The 18,547-nt window shown below is 37.5% G+C and overlaps 1 protein-coding gene across 1 annotated transcript; it reads left to right on the top strand.

The window, feature by feature from the left end:
* Positions 1-1,512: 1,512 nt before the first annotated feature.
* Positions 1,513-17,469, top strand: LOC130076946 (angiopoietin-related protein 7). Its single transcript, XM_056242250.1, has 7 exons — positions 1,513-1,653; positions 7,960-8,543; positions 14,598-14,832; positions 15,002-15,139; positions 15,213-15,429; positions 16,258-16,453; positions 16,549-17,469. Exons 2-7 carry the CDS (start codon positions 8,145-8,147, stop codon positions 16,693-16,695), a joined length of 1,332 nt encoding a protein of 443 aa, XP_056098225.1. The 5' UTR covers positions 1,513-1,653; positions 7,960-8,144; the 3' UTR covers positions 16,696-17,469.
* Positions 17,470-18,547: the final 1,078 nt, after the last annotated feature.

Genomic DNA, 18,547 nt, shown 5'->3' with positions numbered 1-18,547 from the left:
GGTGCAGGTTGGAAACCCCGGCGCATCATCCACGGTACAGATGAGTAATCCATCAAAGATTGTCAGTCAACAGTTAGAAGTCAGATGTGAATGAGTGCAGGATTAGGACGATACCTTCATTCTGATGTCTGGCTTATCAAATCATTATGGTCTTTTTCATTACGTTTAAGGGCATACGTGTCAGTTTACATGACTTTGGTGATTAAAGGTTAAAATGCACTTCAAATCAATTATACGGCATGTGTTTTTTGGTGTGGAAGGACACACAGGTGCTAATCTTGTGTTGAAATTAATTGGAAGGTGAGGGATTTGAAGGAGGAAGCCATCTGGGTGTCACAGTTTGCGTACAAGCAGAACAAAGGCTCATAATTTCACAATTAACATGTTTTGATATGACTGAATGCCAGTAGCAGATTAGGTTGAGCAGACAAATACAAAACATAAAATCATGGTATTACTGTAGATACATGGTCTTATTGCTGTATTTATGCCAAAAATTACAGTAAATATGGGCCAAACTCTTCAGGGAGATAAAAAACAAATTTATATAAGCAGAAAATATTAAATAAAAATAATACGATTATAATTATACTATAAAAATGCATTACCATCCGAAATATTAATAATATGCAGTAATAAAAAGATGACTCACACTTTGAAAATAAGGCATGCTAAACATGTCTTTTCAGTGGTAGAGACAGGAACTATTCCAGGCAGAATAAAAATGTGAGTAATTTAAGCAAAACATTTTTTTTTAACATTTTTAAACAAATTACAGTTTATAATTTCAGTGTATATTGTTTTTATAGATTTATATTATACTAGGCCTATATATTATATATGATAGTTATATTAACATAAATACAACAAAATAAATGATATTATTTGTATTAGTTACATTTGCAACATGCTTATTTTACAGTTAGAAAAGTATTTAAACAATCATTTAATAATTATTTTTAAATAATACTTTGTTCGGTTGTTATATTAACATTTTATCAAACTGCCACCCTGCATGATTGTAAAATCCTCTGGAAACTATAGCTATATAGCATGTATGCCTTAAACAGCAACATTAACATATTTATTCCTGCACCTAATCCACTTTAAGACAAAAAAACATTTGTTATACAAAAGAAATTTTAAACTTGATATCTTGGAAATGAAAAAAAAGAGGATTCCGGTCCGGATTCTAAAGTGTGTGTGCAAGCTTTGCTCCTGTATTTTTAAATAAAATAAATCAAGTGTTAAATGAAATGTCTTTTTGTTCCAGATAAATGGCAATTATTGCTAATAATAAATAAACATAATAAATAGTGTAAATAAACAACAACATTGTGGTCATGCCCATGATAAACACAGTTGTAGACATTTTTAGAATTGATATTTAATTAGGAAAAAAATAAATCCAACATCCAGGTAAATCTAACAATAAGTAAAAATGCCAAGCATATATTTTACAGGCTGTATATTCACCCACACTGCACAGTGAATGTAATCCTATTAGAGAAGATTTAGAGGATAAGATGTCTGTCAGCCCATTGTAACACTGTTCACAGCACAGCATTTCCTACCAACAGTGAGTGAGAGAAAGGGACATATACGTTCTTGCCACATTCCTAATTACAAGGAGATTTGCCTGTCTGGCGAAAGGTAACTTTGCTTATCTAATTTGTTCACTTGATTATTTTTCATTTGCTGCCATTTTATTTTAGCCTTTGGAATTTCAGGATGCATTATGCTCATGAACGATGTGTGCATCTGTAAAGTTGCATCTGTTCTCAGTGACATGATCATGCAGTAATGTTGAAGGACATGTTGTACATCTTTATGATCTTTCAATGCACTTTGATGAAATGCTTGATGAATTAAGACTTGGTCGACAATATGAGTCAATAAATATGGAGATAGGCATTAGATAACCTTTCAAAATCTGCATCACATGATTTAAATAAGAATTTTGAAACAAAAGAACATAAATTATGTTAATATTATTGTTAAACCAGTTCTTAAAGACTGCTGGGCTACACAACTGTACACACTAGGCCCGGTACCATTATCGGATATGAATGCAGAACCCCTGACATTCCATTATTAAGTGAATGGATTATAAGCATTCACATAACCACTTTACTCTAAAGTCAAGATATTATAGCTTATATTTGTACTTCTACAAAAATACTGTTACAAACTTCACATAATTTATAAATGTTCATCAATGTTTATAGAAAACTATTCTATAAAACTATAAACAGACTTTTCCAAATTTGCATATAATACCATGTATATTATTACTATTATTATTATTAATTGCACCACATGTTTTACAACCTAACCTAACCCACTTTTTGAAAAAACTAAACATAAAATTGCTTTTATTAAACAGTGGTTTACTGAACAAATTGTGTTTCTGATTTTAAATGAATTTAGTTACAATTAAGAGTTGCTTAAGGATAACATTATCTCTGCTAATGCTGTAAACATTAGGGTGCCCTTACTTGCACATTACTAATAAAGGTTAACAACAGAGCCCAAACTAGCCTAAATTCAGTTACTATTTATTTTTTTAGATATAATAATCAACACACACATAACAAATTGCAAACATGTAAACTGCACATAAGGCAGTTTTTGCATTATCTTCTAAATTTAATTATAAAATTATGTTTTTACCCCCATTCGTTGTATAATAATTTACATGGCTGTCATTTTCATGATATTTTAAAAATAGCCTACATTAAATAAAAGACATCACTAACAGGTTAAGTAAAATATAATGAATATATAGGCTAATATAGTGCATATATTTAGCAAAAGAGTTTATTTCTTTATCTGACTAAGCTGTGGACACGAATGACTAGGTAAATGTAATGCTACATGGGATATTGTTTACAAGCTGTTTTATGGATGTCTTTCCGCCGTTGAAACCCTGGTTGAGCGATTACACGAGATATAATACGTTTAAGTATTGTAGGCTATCATTCAACATACCTTCAGTTGATCATTCATGTTTATTAATAGGAAGAGATGATTGCGTTCACTCGAGGTCCGGGCGCGCTCCCAGCAAACACAGAACGTTGGCAGTGGCACCACAACGTAACCTTCTAACAACGTTTTAATAACATGGCCAAAACTAAGGTTGCTAATTACGTTCTGTGGTGAAGGTTGTTACGGCGTTGTCACAATGTTGACATTGTACTACCGTGCCTAGGGTGTCTGGACAACAGCTATCTCACGACCAATTCGTACGAATTGAGTAATTAATTCGTACGGCCTCACTCTTACGGATTTGTATGATTTGTCTAAACCCACGTGATGGGTAGGTTTAGGGGCGGGGTCAGAGGTAGCTAGGTCATTCGGCTCTGGGTCATTCATACGAATTTAGGCTCTGGGTCATTCATACGAATTTAGTAACTCGTAAAATATGTAGTACGAATTTTGCAAAAATCGTACGATTTTGTACGATTGAGGTCGTATGAATTCGTACGAATTAGCCACCTCGTAAAATTCGTAGGAATTGCCGTGAGATCGGGTTGGGACCAGGTTGGGACAACCACTGGACTTTGTACTCGTCGTCACTGCCCTGAAGCGCGAAAATCAGCCTTTTAAATTTCAACCAACTGCCGTCTCATTCAACATCAAGCAAGGAGACGTGAGAATTGCGTTTAGTTAAACCTCAGCTAAATAATATACGGAATTATACAAACACAACCTACAACTTCCTTGTCTAATGTGACATTTATTTGAACATCTTCTGGTCAGGTATGACAAATTTTTAACTTTATGCCAAAAGTAATGAGTAGGCTAATTGATTTCAGCACTCCTTTCTAGTCACTCCCTGTATGTAATATGTTTTTTTTTCTCACTAATGTATGACTTTTAGAAGTGCATTTTGATTACCATGCTTAATAAAGCGGAATTAGCTAACCTTCTATGTCATTTTTACTCTTCAAAGTGTACACGTGTTGATTATAATTAATTTACTGTTAGGCCCATACATAATAATAAGGAAGGATAAACAATATTTAAAAAGTATACAATTATCTAACATATGACTAATTAAAAATTAATCTCAAAACATAAAATGCTAAATTGGGGATATCTATATCTAGCATATTAAAAATAATAATTGTCAGAACGTCTCCGTTGCTGAATGTTGCGCAACAACGTTTCTTTCTACAGCCCTGTCTCTACATTGTTACAATGTTGCGAGCACGTAGACAGCACGACGTTGCCATAGCAGAAATACAACATGCCACAGAAGTTGCCACAACATAAAATTTTGTGTTTGCTGGGCTGTTTCTTAAACTGAGGCGCCTATGATGTGTCACGCCACACTAAAGAGCGTCAAAACGGCATTTATTGTTTGAATTTCGTGATAAAATGGACATAATTAGAAAAATGACACTGTTTCTTATCGAAAGTAACAAAACGCTGAGCTTATTGCGATTAATTGTGGTGGTTAATGGTGGTTAGGCTACAACGCTGTATTCGTCCTGTAGCCTACACAAAGACTGTTACACCCCTTATTAGGCTAATATTTAATCAAATGTCAAGGAGGAAAAATGAGTTTTATGACAAGGTAAATTGAGGTCAACCTCAACTGGCCAGGTCTGGGCGGGGAGTAGGGGGCGGGGCGTGTTCAGTCTGCCATGAGAGTAGCAGATAAATACATACCGTGGGTGGTGTAAAGCGTGGAATTAAGAAATTATTATATTAACATATTGCCTATTATATTGCGCATTATGGTGCTTATAACACCAATCGAATTAAGTTTGTTATCAATAAATGTTAAAATAATATGCCGTGTACATTTAACTATATTCTATCCCATCCACGTCCATATCCCGTCTTTTAAATCCATTTACTGAACTTTTTTCTTTTTATTTAATATTTTTACAGGCATATACACTCACCTAAAGGATTATTAGGAACACCTGTTCAATTTCTCATTAATGCAATTATCTAATCAACCAATCACATGGCAGTTGCTTCAATGCATTTAGGGGTGTGGTCCTGGTCAAGACAATCTCCTGAACTCCAAACTGAATGTCAGAATGGGAAAGAAAGGTGATTTAAGCAATTTTGAGCGTGGCATGGTTGTTGGTGCCAGACAGGCCGGTCTGAGTATTTCACAATCTGCTCAGTTACTGGGATTTTCACGCACAACCATTTCTAGGGTTTACAAAGAATGTGAAAAGGGAAAAACATCCAGTATGCGGGAGTCCTGTGGGCGAAAATGCCTTGTTGATGCTAGAGGTCAGAGGAGAATGGGCCGACTGATTCAAGCTGATAGAAGAGCAACTTTGACTGAAATAACCACTCGTTACAACCGAGGTATGCAGCAAAGCATTTGTGAAGCCACAACACTCACAACCTTGAGGCGGATGGGCTACAACAGCAGAAGACCCCACCGGGTACCACTCATCTCCACTACAAATAGGAAAAAGAGGCTACAATTTGCAAGAGCTCACCAAAATTGGACAGTTGAAGACTGGAAAAATGTTGCCTGGTCTGATGAGTCTCAATTTCTGTTGAGACATTCAGATGGTAGAGTCAGAATTTGGCGTAAACAGAATGAGAACATGGATCCATCATGCCTTGTTACCACTGTGCAGGCTGGTGGTGGTGGTGTAATGGTGTGGGGGATGTTTTCTTGGCACACTTTAGGCCCCTTAGTGCCAATTGGGCATCGTTTAAATGCCACGGCCTACCTGAGCATTGTTTTTGACCATGTCCATCCCTTTATGGCCACCATGTACCCATCCTCTGATGGCTACTTCCAGCAGGATAATGCACCATGTCACAAAGGTCGAATCATTTCAAATTGGTTTCTTGAACATGACAATGAGTTCACTGTACTAAAATGGCCCCCACAGTCACCAGATCTCAACCCAATAGAGCATCTTTGGGATGTGGTGGAACGGGAGCTTTGTGCGCTGGATGTGCATCCCACAAATCTCCATCAACTTTAAGATGCTATCCAATCAATATGGGCCAACATTTCTAAAGAATGCTTTCAGCACCTTGTTGAATCAATGCCACGTAGAATTAAGGCAGTTCTGAAGGCGAAGGGGGGTCAAACACAGTATTAGTATGGTGTTCCTAATAATCCTTTAGGTGAGTGTATATATATATATATATACAGGTCCTTCTAAAAAAATTAGCATATTGTGATAAAGTTTATTATTTTCCATAATGTAATGATAAAAATTTAACTTTCATATATTTTAGATTCATTTCACACCAACTGAAATATTTCAGGTATTTTATTGTTTTAATACTGATGATTTTGGCATACAGCTCATGAAAACCCAAAATTCCTGTCTAAAAAAATTAGCATATCATGAAAAGGGTCTCTAAACGAGCTATTAACCTAATCATCTGAATCAACTAATTAACTCTAAACACCTGCAAAAGATTCCTGAGACTTTTAAAAACTCCCAGCCTGTTTCATTACTCAAAACCGCAATCATGGGTAAGACTGCCGACCTGACTGCTGTCCAGAAGGCCATCATTGACACCCTCAAGCAAGAGGGTAAGAAAGTCTGGAGTAGAAACATCCAGAGCCACCGTGCACAGGCGTGTGCAGGAAATGGGCTACAGGTGCCGCATTCCCCAGGTCAAGCCACTTTTGAACCAGAAACAGCGGCAGAAGCGCCTGACCTGGGCTACAGAGAAGCAGCACTGGACTGTTGCTCAGTTTTGCATGTCATTCAGAAATCAAGGTGCCAGAGTCTGGAGGAAGACTAGGGAAAAGGAAATGCCAAAATGCCTGAAGTCCAGTGTCAAGTACCCACAGTCAGTGATGGTCTGGGGTGCCATGTCAGCTGCTGTTGTCAATGCAGCTAGCTATCAGGAGATTTTGGAGCACTTCATGCTTCCATCTGCTGAAAAGCTTTATGGAGATGAAGATTTCATTTTTCAGCACGGCCTGGCACCTGCTCACAGTGCCAAAACTACTGGTAAATGGTTTACTGACCATGGTATTACTGTGCTCAATTGGCCTGCCAGCTCTCCTGACCTGAACCCCATAGAGAATCTGTGAGATATTGTGAAGAGAAAGTTGAGAGACGCAAGACCTAACACTCTGGATGAGCTTAAGGCCGCTATCGAAACATCCTGGGCCTCCATAACACCTCAGCAGTGCCACAGGCTGATTGCCTCCATGCCACGCCGCATTGAAGCAGTCATTTCTGCAAAAGGATTCCCGACCAAGTATTGACTATTGAGTGCATAACTAAACATAATTATTTGAAGGTTGACTTTTTTTTCTGATTTAAAAACACTTATTTTATTGGTCGGATGGAATATGCTAATTTTTTGAGACAGGAATTTTGGGTTTTCATGAGCTGTATGCCAAAATCATCAGTATTAAAACAATAAAATACCTGAAATATTTCAGTTGGTGTGCAATGAATCTAAAATATATGTGTGGTGAGCAGGACGGCCGAGGGACGTGAGAGAACGTCGCGAGGCCGGTGGTCCGATTGCTAATGAGCAGCACCTGGGAAGCACACCGGTCTCGCATCTCTCACGGAGGAGCGGAAGCATAAAGGAGGAGCGACGGAGTGGATGATCGAGAGAGGAACAGGCCTGTTCCTCTCGCGACGTTCTCTCACGTCCCTCGGCCGTCCTGCTCACCACAATATGAAAGTTAATTTTTTATCATTACATTATGGAAAATAATGAACTTTATCACAATATGCTAATTTTTTTAAGAAGGACCTGTATATAAGGCCTACATTTCATCCTAAAGTCTTTTAAATCCATTCACTGCTATCTAAGTGAACAGAACATCCCCTCCCAGTCACCGTATTGACAGATGCATTTACTCATGGTTCATTTGAAAGCATATTCAAAGAAATGATATTGTTCAAGACATTTATGAATAGCATTTTTATATATTTTTAATGAGTGTCACCATTTACCCATTGATTCTATTATTTCTTTATGCAGAATGCTGGGTGGCAATCTGTTTAGGATCTCAATTACTTCCCATCTTCTCCAGAGAGGTCTAGTGGCATCATTAAACCATGAGGAAATAAGCTTTACCAGTCTGAGAACCCAAACAGGTTTCAGGGTCTGATGAGGATTTCACTCCCTAGTCCTTACTTTTCTGGAGAACTTCAGTCTTTTGCAGAATGAGGTTGTCTCTGCTGTATTCTTTATTTCTCTGGGCAGCATGGGCCCAATTTCTTGTTGTCAAATCCAAAGACGCTGTTGAAGAGTCTAAATCCACAGACTTTCCTAAAACAGACACTTCTCAGACTAACACACATCGAGTTAGCAGTGGCCTAATGCAGTGTGGTGAATACAGCAATGAAGTGATGCCAAATGGACAGTGTCGTTTAATAGCCACATTACCCCAGTTGGAGGAACAGCGGTGTCCCGACATGTTCCGCTGTACAGATGAGGTCTCCTACTGGCTGCGTGAGAACGAAGAACGCAAGCAGCAGATGCAGGACCTGAAAGAGACCATCTCAGAGCTTCAAGAGGAGCTGAGGAATCACAGGCATCGCATCAAAGTGCTGGAGTTGCAGGTAAGAGCTACAAGCTTTTAGCAAGTAACGTGTGTTTCTATGAGTCAAGCACCTTCCTCATTCCATCATATATTTCTTATGCCATCCTATATTTTAAAAGTAAAATGGGTAATTTCTGAGATATGAAACAGTTCTCGGTTCTTGGACGTCATGAATTGGGACATATTGCTGTTTATTACGTTTTGTAATGATTTTATAGCCTATGGGGCTGTTTACTCACAACGCATTTTTCCATTTCACTGCGCACTTTTCCATTGTCTTTCTTTGTATTCGCATGCTAGACGGACGTGTTTGACCGATGCGCTTCCATCTCACGTCTCTTGCAGAGTCTCGCACATGACACGCCGTTCTAAAACGGAAGAGCTAACGTTAAAAGATGTTGAACTTTTAAAAAACGCATCTCTAGACCTCAAGGGGCTGTGCACTCAGGACACGTTTTTGCATTACACTGCACTGGTTTTCCATAGTTTTTCTATGTAAACATGCGCTAGATGGATGTGTTTGAATGTTGTTCTCCCATCTCGCATCTTTTCCAGCTTTATCGTGTTTTTGATACAGCATTCTAGGGCTGTGTTTAACTCCACTTTTAGATGTACACTCACAAACTTCCCTAAGCACTTCCCCCCGGGGGAATCCTCACCACCATTTTGAAGTGTGTTCAACTTCGTCAAGTGGATGAGGGAGGTCCATAGCAGATTCCAAGTTATCAAGAGCATAGTGCGTTTCATTTAAAAACATTGCAAGGGTTCCGCAAGTAGTAGGCACTCATGCAACATGCAAGGGGCGGCAGTGGCTCAGTGGTTCATGTGGGTTGTCTGCGAACCGAAAGGTTGGTGGTTCAATCCCCGGTTCCACCTGACCAAGTGTCGAGGTGTTCATGAGCAAGACATGAGAGGATCCATGAGAAGATCCAGCTGCTTCCGACGAGCTGGATGGTGCCTTGTATGGCAGACACCGCCGTCGGTGTATGAATGAGTGTGTGAATGGGTGAATGTGAGGCAAATGTAAAGCGCTTTGGTGGCCATTGGGTCTGTCATAAGGTTTAAATGGAACACTCTGAGTCTAAGCCCTTGATCACTTGGAATTCACTACGGAGCTGATTTATTATTTAAACCCTTTTTTACTAATGAATTTGTTTTATGCACCATTCTATATGCATATAAGTTGTTGGAGAAAATATATAAAATCATATAGGTATTAAATTCAATTCATATTTATTTGTATAGCTCTTTTCACAATACATATTGTTTCAAAGCAGCTTTACAGAAAATGCATGTCTACATTACAATTTAGAGTGATCTGTTATCAGAGGTGACTGTATCCAAGTATCCATTTAAACAATGTATTAATTTAAGGCAGAAACAATGAGCTAATTGAAGTAATGAATTCATGTTTGTTAACAAATTATTAGGATATAAAGAAAAATAGCATTGGTGCAAAAATAGCTGTTGGAGAAAAAAAAAAGTATAAACATTAGCTGGCTACAAGTATTATGCGATTAAATCTCAACATAAGTAATATTATTATGCACTATGCGATTAATTCTCAAAATAATCAATATATCATTCTCTACAGTTAAGAGCGATCTGCTATGACATCACCATCAAGTTGAATTGTGGGATATATGGTGCGTTCAAGTCCTCCTGGGAAGTTCGTACTTACGAGGTGGGAAGTCGTGTTTATGACGGCACGTAAGCGTTCAAGTCACTTTCGTCGGAGTAAGATGGCGGTGTGCTTTCTCTTAATTAATTACACAAAATTAGAGCAGGTTTCTTAGAGTCTAGTTCTAGAAAATGAAGAACAAAGAAATGTGCATCAGGTGTGCTTTGGTTTTTTATGTTTTTAATTAAAAAAAAGTTTAGCAATATCACTGCTAAATACCTTTAAAGGAGAACTCCGGCGCAAAAGGAACCTTTGGTCTAATAAAACATTGGTAACTAGTCAACCGTTCTCTGAGATTTGTTTTCATGATAATCGAATGTAAAGAGTTTTATCTCTAAAAACTGTTTAGCGTATAACGCTAGTAATGGGGGCATATAATAAGTAAAAAGAAATCGCTAGTTTACTAACAAGGCTCAAAATAGCCCCACACGATCACAGTAACATAATGAGGGTCCCTACATATAAAATGAAGCATTGAGAACTTTGTAAGTGTACAGACCGTTTAATAAGAAGATAAAGATAAAGACAGTCCACTTCGTGTATACAGACAGGAGCCATCTTTGGAAAACAGTCTCGACTAATCAAACCACGAACGCCATTCATACAGTTCAGCTCACTTAGCACGTCGTTCTTGGTTTGATTAGTCGAGACTGTTTTCCAAAGATGGCTCCTGTCTGTGTACACGAAGTGGACTGTCTTTATCTTTGTCTTCTTATTAAACGGTCTGTACACTTACAAAGTTCTCAATGCTTCGTTTTGCATGTAGGGACCCTCATTATGCTACTGTGTTTGTGTGGGGCTATTTTGAGCCTTGTTAGTGGTATTAACTAGCGATTTCTTTTTACTTATTAAATGCCTTACTAGCGTTATACGCTAAACAGTTTTTAGAGATAAAACTCTTTACATTCGATTATCATGAAAACAAATCTCAGAGAACGGCTGACTAGGTACCAATGTTTTATTAGACCAAAGGTTAATTTTGCGCCGGAGTTCTCCTTTAAGTATTGTGGTATTCCGTCATGTTTCTCAGTGACACACCCCAACTCGTAAAGATCAGGGCTTAAAGAAAATCCCGAGCTTCCCACTCGTATTTACGACATTGTGGTGGCGTTCATGTGCGCTCAACTCGTAAATATGATCTTTACGAGATGTCTTGATCGCACCAATAGAGCTGTTTGAAGTGTATGTTTGAGTAGACTCGCTACAACGGTAAAAATCGAGGAGACGAGGGCCTATCCACATAAACTTCCCTCAACCACTTGACAAACTGGAACTCACTTCAAAATAGTGGCAGAGATTCCCCCGGGCGAGGGGAAGTGCTTAGGGAAGTTCTCGGGTGTATGTCTAATAGCGAATTGGAATTCACCCTTAAATGCTGCACTCGAGTTAAAAGAAGGGAAGTGACATGTTCGGTTCACTTAGCTTTGTCGAGACAACGACACATTACCATGCGGCCACAAGATCATTTTGTTCGGGATAACGACATCCTGAAGTTGTGGCTTCTAGATCCGTTGAGGGAACGACATCCTTTTCTCATGGCCATGAGTTTAATGCATAAACAAACCTGTGTGTCCATTAGCAACCTGGGGCCGTATTCACAACGAATTTTATCTTACCACTAGGAGTACTCCTAAATCGCACTAAAATATTTTAGCTAGGAGTTTTCTCTTAAAAGTTATTCACAGCGCCTTTCAGACCTACTCTTAGTAAGGAAAAATGACAACTCCTAAACTAAGAGTGAGTCTTCGTTGCTATGGATGACGTCACTTCTCAGGCACGAGCTTCCTCGCAATGATCACGGTGATTGGTTGTTAGATGACAGGGCCATCATGCGGAACATAACACAGACGCAACAAATCATGGAATTGCGACATCTAAATATGTCTGTGTCCTACACAAAATAATAATAGTAATGTCATCGAAATGCATATATAATGACATGTTTGTGCAGGCCCCAGTGAAGTGTAATTCTAAAAAGGCAGAGAGAGAGAAAAGTCGTGAATTAAAATAAATTAAATCAAGGTAGCCTAATACCCTAATGAAAACCTCCACTTGCCTAATAATGAAAAACAACACTTGCATTAACACTTGCTTGGTTAATTGACATCCTATTAGCCTAAATAGACTACTTAAAGCAAGGAAATGTTGCTCTTATTGAAGTGATGTAATAGTTGAATGACAGTGGATTATGAAGTCGCCAAAACGTAAAAGAAAGCCCAACTGGACGCAGGATCAGTTACTGCTGCTGGCCGAGTTGGTGCTGAAAAAAAAAAAAACATAATAAAAGTGAAATTCGGCACTGGGATATCAAGCAAAACTAAGCGTGAGAATGGGAGATGATTTGTTTGCAGATCAATGCAGCATTCCCGCTTGTGTCGCGGACCCCGGACGACTGCGAGAGGCGGTGGTGTGCGCTACGATCCTTTGTGAATAGGTCTTAGTGAGTTAGGAGTCCTCTCGACTTCTTTTAAGCTGTCCCAGACTTAGGTGCTACTTTTAGGGCTAAAATGCTTCGTGAATTACTCTTAGTGAAAAAAATTAGGAGTCCTAAATTTAGGAGTGACACGCCCATTATTTTTAGGAGTTGCTCCTAAATTCGCCAGTTAGGAGCTACTTTTAGCCTTAAAATTCTTTGTGAATATGGCCCCTGGGATTATTACAAATTGAGATTAAGTCTTTTTCATTGTTTATTTGCTAAGCAAAGTATATCACACGTTACATATTAACAGCTGTACTACACCTCCAATTGTGCAGAGACAAATGTTTTGGTAGTGCACTGTTTCTGTACTAATGCCTTCTTAACCCTGATCAATTACTGGATTAGTGCTGGAACCTGTCCAATAGACACACGATCAGTAGTGAGCACATTGCCAACAATGCTTTTCATTCTTGTACAACAGAAATATGTGCAAGAAGTTAATTGTAGCCTATATGAATTTATGTTTCTTATTATTGTTAGCAACACCAAACAATGTAGTTTCTCGTTGATATCAATTGAATTAAAACAGCTATACATTGCATTGCAATAACAGAAGTTTGTTTGGCCTTTAAAGGAGAACTCCGGCGCAAAATGAACCTTTGGTCTAATTACACATTGTTACCTAGTCAACCGTTATCTGAGATTTGTTTTCATGATTATCGAATGTAAATAGTTTTATCTCTAAAAACAGTTTAGCCTATAAAGCTAGTATAACGCTAGTATATTGGGCATAGTGTAATGACAAATAAAAATCGCTTGTTAATACCACTAACAAGGCTCAAAATAGCCCCACACTAACACGGTAGCATAATGAGGGTCCCTACCTTCAAACCGAAGCATTGAGAACTCTGTCAGTGTCCAGACAGTTTAATAAGAAGATATTTTAAACATACAGTCAACTTCGCGTATACAGGCAGAATCCATCTTTGAAATACAGCCTTTACCAGTCGATCTACGAACGCCGATCCAAGCCTGCTGTTCGCGCTCACCTTATCACAACTTATAGCTCGTTCACATTCTCACCAGCGCACTTGGATCGGCGTTCGTAGATCAACTGGTAGAGACTGTTTTTCAAAGATGGCTTCTGCCTGTATACGCGAAGTTGACTGTATGTTTAAAATATATTCTTATTAAACTGTCTGTACACTTACAAAGTTCTCAATGCTTCGGTTTGAAGGTAGGGACCCTCATTATGCTACCGTGTTAGTGTGGGGCTATTTTGAGCCTTGTTAGTGGTATTAACAAGCCATTTTTATTTGTCATTACACTATGCCCAATATACTAGCGTTATACTAGCTTTATAGGCTAAACTGTTTTTAGAGATAAAACTATTTACATTCGATAATCATGAAAACAAATCTCAGATAACGGTTGACTAGGTACAATGTGTAATTAGACCAAAGGTTCATTTTGCGCCGGAGTTCTCCTTTAAGAGGAAATGGCCTATTTTCTTTCATCATTCCCAGGTTGACAATGTTAAAATTCATTTTAAATAAAGAAGCTATTTTCAAGTATTGTGGGTAATTTGGGTCTTTTACTCAAATATTGTTTAAACAGAATGCTTGTGCTCTTACTCTTCCAAGCTAAATTAATACATTTCACTTTTTACCTTTCTCAGGTCATTGACTCAAAAAAGGTGTTTTCCCATTTACGTTTTACTGAGCTAACAAGTCAATCAAATCATGATTCAGAGATTTGCTTTCTTTAAAAAAGGCCCTAAATTAACTCTTTCCCCGCCAGCATTTAAAAAAAAATATTGTCAGTCAGTGGCAGCATTTTTTATAATTTTCGCAAAACTTTCAAATGGCTAAATAAACAATATCACCAGATTAATCTTACACTGTATCTGTGTTAGTTTTCCCATTTGAACTTTGTGCTTTGAATTGCTGAATGTTATTTCTCTGTGCTGGCAGAGCGAGGAGAAGTATGGAATAAACTCGTCTTTAGAGCACCGCTTTCACACACTGCAGCAGATCTATGAAGAGGCCAATGCTCTGCTGCACATCCACGGATCACTCATCTATGACATGCAAACACAGATTCGCAACCTCACTATGATAGTAGAGCGCGTGAGGCGCAATCCTGGCTGTATGATCAATATCATCCGCACAAGCCCGCTTCTCAGCGCCCAAGATACCCTTCACCCAGGTCAGCAATATAGGTACTGAAGAGCTTACAGGGAAGTAACGTTTTGAGAAAGTCATAGAAAGTTAAAAACTATACCATATTTAAAGTCACTGGCATCTCAGAACTCAGTACTGAAATATTTGGACATTTGTAACAATAGCTTGATTTGATTTAGTATTTGTTTCCTCAGAGGTTCAGCATGTAAGAAACTGTCCGATTGACTGTGCATCACTGTACTACAATGGAGTCCACCGGTCTGGGATTTTTACTGTTGTCCCCTCATTGGGATCGACTCCAGTCGACGTTTATTGTGATATGGAGACTCAAGGTTTGCATTTTTCTAATAAATTATGAGCATTAGAGACTGTTATTTGAGATTAAAGAATCATTCTTTGGACCAGGAGGTGGATGGACCATGTTTCAACGTCGGCAGGATGGAAAGGTCAATTTTAACCGCAAATGGACAGAATACAGGGATGGCTTCGGAGATCTGCATGCAGACTTCTGGCTGGGAAATGACCACATCCATGACATCTCCAGCCAGGGAGAGTATTCCCTTCGCATTGAACTCGAGGACTGGAATGGCAAGCACAAACACGCACTGTACCAGAACTTCTGGTAAACATTTGGAAAGATGGTCTGAATATTTCAACTAAGTTGATAAAATTGATTTCAGTTGATAAAATATTTTTAATATATTAAATAGTATTAATAGATTTAAATGAGAAACAAATTACAATTAATAATAATATGGAAGCTTAAAAAATTACATGGCTAATAATAATAGCTATAAATAATAGCTTGTTTCCGCCAAGAAAAAAAAAAAATTATCTTGCAATTGCAAGTTCCAAGAAATTCCGAGTTTTTTCTCAGAACTGCGTTAATTGCGATTTATTATCTCAAAATTTTGACTTTTTTTCTCACTGTTGTGAGTTTATATCTCACAATTCTGACTTTTTTCCCTTGCAAGTTAATATCTCACAATTTAGAGTGTATATATATAGCCTATATAGTATATGTGTATAGCTATTATTCACAATTCTCCCAATTGCGAGTTTATATCTTTCAGGTCGGACTTTATTTCTTGCAATTCAGAGTTTATATCTTGCAATTCTGACCTTTTTTTTCTTTTTCATTTTTGAATTATGAGATGTAATCTCTCAATTTCATAAAAAAATTTACCGCAATTACCGTTTTTATTTTCAATTCTGTGGCGAAAACAAGCTTCCATCTTATAATAATATTAATTAGATTAATGAATTAAATTAATTTTAAAACACAATAGTAATATTACATTATATTAAATATTTAAAAGATCAAATATAAAAAAATCAAATATTAATACTAAATTATGATCATTTGTGCAGGTCTTGCACTTATTTCTACAGATGCTCTGACGATAATATGCATTTCTGTGAACAACTCTAAAATAGCTTTCTTTGGCAGGATTGAGAACGAGGACAACCACTACCGTCTCCATGTATCAGGATTCAGTGGTACAGTCGAGGACTCGTTCGGTTGGTACCATGACAAGCAAAGCTTCAGCACTCCAGACACAGGTGACATCTGTGCCGAGATATCTCACGGAGGCTGGTGGTACCATCAGTGCTTCTTTGCCAACCTCAATGGAGTGTATTATAAGGTCGTATATAAATGAAGGAAAAATGAAATCATTCCAAGATATAAAATATGAGCCCAACCATCTTAACTGTGTCCTGTGTTTGTCTTGACCACCAGGGGGGGCGTTACTCTGCCAAAGGGAAGAATCTTCTGGGGCCTGATGGGATTGTGTGGTACTCATGGAAGGACTCAGATTACTACTCCTTGAAGAAGGTGAGCATGATGATCCGCCCACGGATATACAAGCCCCGCCTCTCTCCATAACACTGCTTTAGGCCTGCGTAAAACAACACTGTTGTGACATCACTGGTTCTCTGTATGTAAACTGTGGTTAAATGGAAAGTCCCAACTGAATATCCAAGATAAAATATCCAAATTTCTCATTCTGTATAATCATGTCTGATAATCTTATAAAACAATATGTATTAGATTATCAATAATTTTTTAACTTGCACAAAACATTTATTTGGATAATCATTCATTAGAAATAATTCAGAGATTAATATAAGATTGGTATACTTTTCATATTTTAATTGGTGTTACTGTACATTTACTTTGTTCGATAGAAATATTCAGAGGAAATCTTTTTAAATACTAGGGCCCAGTTGAAACAAACCCCTCAAGTTAAGAAAACCTTTTTAATTCATCTCGTTTTTGCAATGTAAAAATAAAACAAATTCAATCATCATAATAAAAGAAATAAAAAAACAATCTTAATAATAAAAAAAGATGAAAAAATTATGTTTAGTAATCGTAAGGGTACTCTCGATCAGAATCTTAAGAGGTTTTGTCGCAACCAGCCCCAGAGGTTTATGAGAACATTTGAGAAAGCTCTATTAAGAGATATCCTATCACACATGGTACATGTAAATAAGTTTGCTGTTTAAGCCTCAATAATTCTGTGTAATGTAGAGGTAACAGGTGTTCAAATAATCCCAAAATGTACATCCTTTTAATGCCTAAATGTATATTTCACAACATTGTTTACATTTTATAACTTCTTTGAGAATGTATAAAAATGTGTTAGTTTTGGACAAATGTATTGCTTTATTATACAGCTGACTTTCTGTGTTCTTCAGACTTCTTTGCCATGAGATAAACATATCTGCACCATCCATAAAGACTCTTTCTGCCTATCACACACTAACAGGAAGGGTGGAACAGATCAGCAAATGAACATGGCACTGTATTAAAAGAGGGTTTGAGGGGCATTGCATAATTTGACGAATATTTGCATAGTATTTTGTTCTTACAAAGTCTCAGAAGAGAGACAAAATTAAGAGACACCTTATGGTCAAAAATGAAAAGAAAAATAATGTCAAAATTTATGCCATCCCTTGTTTAAAGGAAGGAAACAGATTTGGGAGAGAAAGCGTGGCTTTGTCCGAAATCATATACTCTTGAGTAGGTACTTACTTTGAATACGCAATTACTTTGCGACTGAGAAAAATTATGTTCTAGTATGAATGTAATCTGGATGTAAGTACATTCACCATGTTATCATTATCATGTGACCTACCAGTGTCAGTTACGTCACTTCACTGCCATTCACAGCTCCTCTCCGTGGCCTCATGCGATAGTAAAGTGTCCATTGTATGCATACTTCAGCATCTCGCTGGAAGTAGTAGGTCATCCGGGTACTTTTTGACTACTCCATAATGAATGCAGTGAATTTGGACATACTGTACTCATATTTTCACATACTCATTTTCACCCGCTATATAGTCGGGAAGTGTGCAATTTTAGATGCAGCCAGTGTTTCCTTGCACACGAGGTCACTTATAATTGAAATTCAAACACGCTTTGGTCATCATGCTCATTTCCTCTTTTTCCTTTCTAAGGTCAATAATTAGTTTCCTCTTTAGAAGAGGAAAAAACTGACTCTGAGCGAGCATAAATACTGGATCCACTATCTTTTCCAAAATGATATTGTTGTGCTCTTGCTTGAACAAAAATAAATAAATTTTGATACTAGGACAAAAATGCAGAGCAATGCCGACCATCACAACTCTCCTCGCAGACTCGGAAAGGTATAAAGAAAGATTTATTACACACTATAGGGCTAGTTAAAAACACATTTTATTCACCGAGTGTGATATAGAGACATTTTAGTTTT

The sequence above is a fragment of the Rhinichthys klamathensis genome, unplaced genomic scaffold (assembly GCF_029890125.1).
Source record: "Rhinichthys klamathensis goyatoka isolate OS25496 unplaced genomic scaffold, OSU_Roscu_1.1 h1tg000716l_1, whole genome shotgun sequence".
Lineage (NCBI taxonomy): Eukaryota > Metazoa > Chordata > Actinopteri > Cypriniformes > Leuciscidae > Rhinichthys > Rhinichthys klamathensis.
The sequence above is the reverse complement of the archived record's forward strand: the minus strand, read 5'-3'. Positions and strand labels throughout refer to the sequence as shown.